This window comes from Chaetura pelagica, unplaced genomic scaffold (assembly GCF_000747805.2).
Source record: "Chaetura pelagica isolate M959 unplaced genomic scaffold, ChaPel_1.0 scaffold565, whole genome shotgun sequence".
Classification (NCBI taxonomy): Eukaryota; Metazoa; Chordata; class Aves; order Apodiformes; family Apodidae; genus Chaetura; species Chaetura pelagica.
Genome location: NW_009953388.1, coordinates 548,072 through 550,924, shown reverse-complemented (window position 1 = coordinate 550,924; position 2,853 = coordinate 548,072). Strand labels below are relative to the sequence as shown.

Here is a 2,853-nt window from a genome sequence, read left to right as displayed (position 1 = left end):
TCCCCGGCCCGGCCACAGCGCCCCCCAGACCCCACAGACGGGGTGTGGTCTTTCCTGGGCAGCCACAGCGACCCTCAGACCCCACAGACGGGGTGTGGGCTTTCCTGGGCAGCCACAGCGACCCTCAGACCCCACAGACGGGGTGTGGGCTTTCCTGGGCAGCCACAGCGACCCCCAGACCCCACAGACGGGGTGTGGGCTTTCCTGGGCAGCCACAGCGACCCCCAGACCCCACAGACGGGGTGTGGGCTTTCCTGGGCAGCCACAGCGACCCTGGGCTTTCCTGGGCAGCCACAGCAACCCCCAGACCCCACAGATGGGGTGTGGGCTTTCCTGGGCAGCCACAGCAACCCCCAGACCCCACAGACGGGGTGTGGGCTTTCCTGGGCAGCCATAGCGACCCCCAGTCCCCAGAGCCAGGAGATTCAACGTGAGCCACGCTATGGGGAGCACAGCAAACTACTTGAAGTTCCTGTGGGAATCAGGACAGCAAGCAGTACCCTTTAGTAAAAGCACTACTGGAAAAAAAAACCATGATGGAATGTAACTTGGTATCAGTAACAACGGGAGGAATCAAAGTCCCTATACTGGTAGCGGGGATAAAAACATCACTAAAAGGTAACGTATTTGAAGCGTCATCAAAACCAGGCTCCTTGTTTCCACAGAAAGGTGTGTGTGGGGAACGGTCCATCTTCTCTTCCCCCACAGAAGACTAAACAAAATACCTTTCAAGCCAGCAAAGCAAGAGTGGCATCTTTTTGCAGATTTAGCCAAGGACGGACCGGAACAGGCCCCTTGCTCTACCAGTTAAGTCCACAACAAGAAAAGAGCACAAGGGTTATGATACCTGGCAGCAAAATGGACAACAGGTAAAAGATGCCTCTGGCAGAGCACGTACCTGGCCAGTGCTAACTGGCTAGTTTGATCAGTGGTACTTCCTCGAACAGCAATTCCTGATCTGTACAAGAGGGCAAGTTCTGCAGGCTCTACTGTCTCTGCCTGCCCGGGAGGAGACCCTGCTGCAGCACTAGAAGCCGCCTGGAACCCAGCACTGCTGCCCGGAGGAGCCAAGGCGAGGTGGGGCTGCCCGTACTGCTCCCGAGGAGCTGCTCGCTGGAGCCTGAGCAGCCCAAGGCCAACACCAGAGCCAAACCGGACCGGAGCCCGCGGCTGCCTGCCCCGTCCGCCTGCCGCTCTGCCCCCGGTTGGAGCCGCATCCACCTGCTGCTGCTGGGGGGTCACCCCTGTTACCGGGAACCCGGCCCCCTACGGACCTGCTGCCGACCCCTGCCGGCTGGAAAAGAAGCCGCATCCCAGGAGCCACACGCTACGGAAGGGTAAATACACACACACACAAAGCTACAGCTAACTTTCAGCTCTAACTTTCCTGCTGGGCTCAACTCCTGCCCTTTCACTCCATTGATTCCACACCTCTCCTTTGGTGTGTACATTTAATAGGACCACAGTACCTTTGAATTACTTTCCTGATATATCCCTAAGCCTACCTCTCCTAGACCTTAGTCTCTCAGTTTATGTTAACCCTTAATAAACCAGGTTAATCTGTAAACTAAACATTGGTCTCAGTAGCAATTTGTGAGCGTGGTGAAAGGGTGGTAGTAAGACCAGGTCCTGCAGCGGCCAGTCCTGTGTGAGAGGCAGCGCCATGTGTGAGCCCTCGGTCTCACTCAATAACCCCTCCACATTATAGGGGAAGTCACGGGAGCACCTGACAGCCAGTAGACCCCAATATCGGCTCGTGACAGTGTGCTTGAACACAGGGGAAAGGATATAGCACAGAAGTAAGACAGTGCACATTTTATTGCAGACAGGTCACATTTTCATCAATTGAGTAATGTAAAATGAGTAACTTCAGCCAGACAAATCCACTTATTCATAAAAGTAATCTTATTTAAGGTGTAACAATTTTCCTGATAAGATGGTCTGATTGACTGAAGCATATCCAGCTATTACTTATTTTTTTACTGCACCAATAATAGATTTATTTTTTTTTTAATGAAAAACTTTGGTAAAGTACAAACACAGTTTTAAGATGAACAGGATCAATGTTCTATTCTTACTGTGCTGGGAAAATCAAGTACAGCTCTATAACTGCTGTGATACTTAGAAGAGGTTTAATCAGAGTAAGTGAAAGAATTTTAAAATAAACTTTTAAAGCAAACCTAAAAGAAATAAACTAAGTTCAATGTCCCAAACATCTTTATCAATGAGCAGAAGACTGGTTGTTCCACAGGTATTCTAAATTAGCAACAATTAATTAGTCCACACATCCTTTGTCCAGCCCTTAAGAGATTCCAAAATGGAATGTAATACTTTCAAACCAAGACTTCTGAATTTTCATATCCATACAATATTTAAGAAATGTCTATTCCACCATATAAAAAAGCTTTAATGTACTACAAAGTTAAAAACAAAAAGAAAATGACACAAGCTAAAAGTAGAAAAATACATTGTAAAACATTTATGTGTTGTTCCTTACACTGATCAAGATATAACAAAATATTTTAGATTAGACCATTTCCATAAATCCAGAGCATTTTGAGAAGCAGACAGTTATCGATTCCACAGTCACTGGTCACCCACTAGCCAGCTCCCAGTCAAGATGCCTGACCATATTATAAGTCAAGATGCCTGAACATATTTTAAGTTTCTAGAAAGCCTGTGTAGACACTATGAGGCTTTATGTTTACAAGAAGAGTCCAAAAATAACAGAACTATTCTGAGTTAGGTTTGACAGTCAGTCAAGCATCCTTCCTCTGTATAGCAAGCAGCCAAATGTTTTGTAAGGAAAGACCTTGCAGATTTAGGTTGCCCCAAAGGTACAGCAAGAACCTG

The 2,853-nt window shown here is 47.9% G+C and overlaps 1 protein-coding gene across 1 annotated transcript in view; it reads right to left on the bottom strand.

Moving 5' to 3' along the window:
* Window positions 1–1,312, bottom strand: part of LOC104389325 (biogenesis of lysosome-related organelles complex 1 subunit 4-like) — an 8,160-nt gene extending 6,848 nt beyond the window's left edge. The window contains exons 1-2 of the mRNA XM_009998294.1: window positions 1,275–1,312; window positions 899–1,120 (exon numbers count right to left, since the gene is read on the bottom strand). Of these exons, the coding sequence (XP_009996596.1) occupies window positions 899–1,120; window positions 1,275–1,312 (260 nt within the window). The remainder of the gene's footprint in view (window positions 1–898; window positions 1,121–1,274) is intronic.
* Window positions 1,313–2,853: the final 1,541 nt, after the last annotated feature.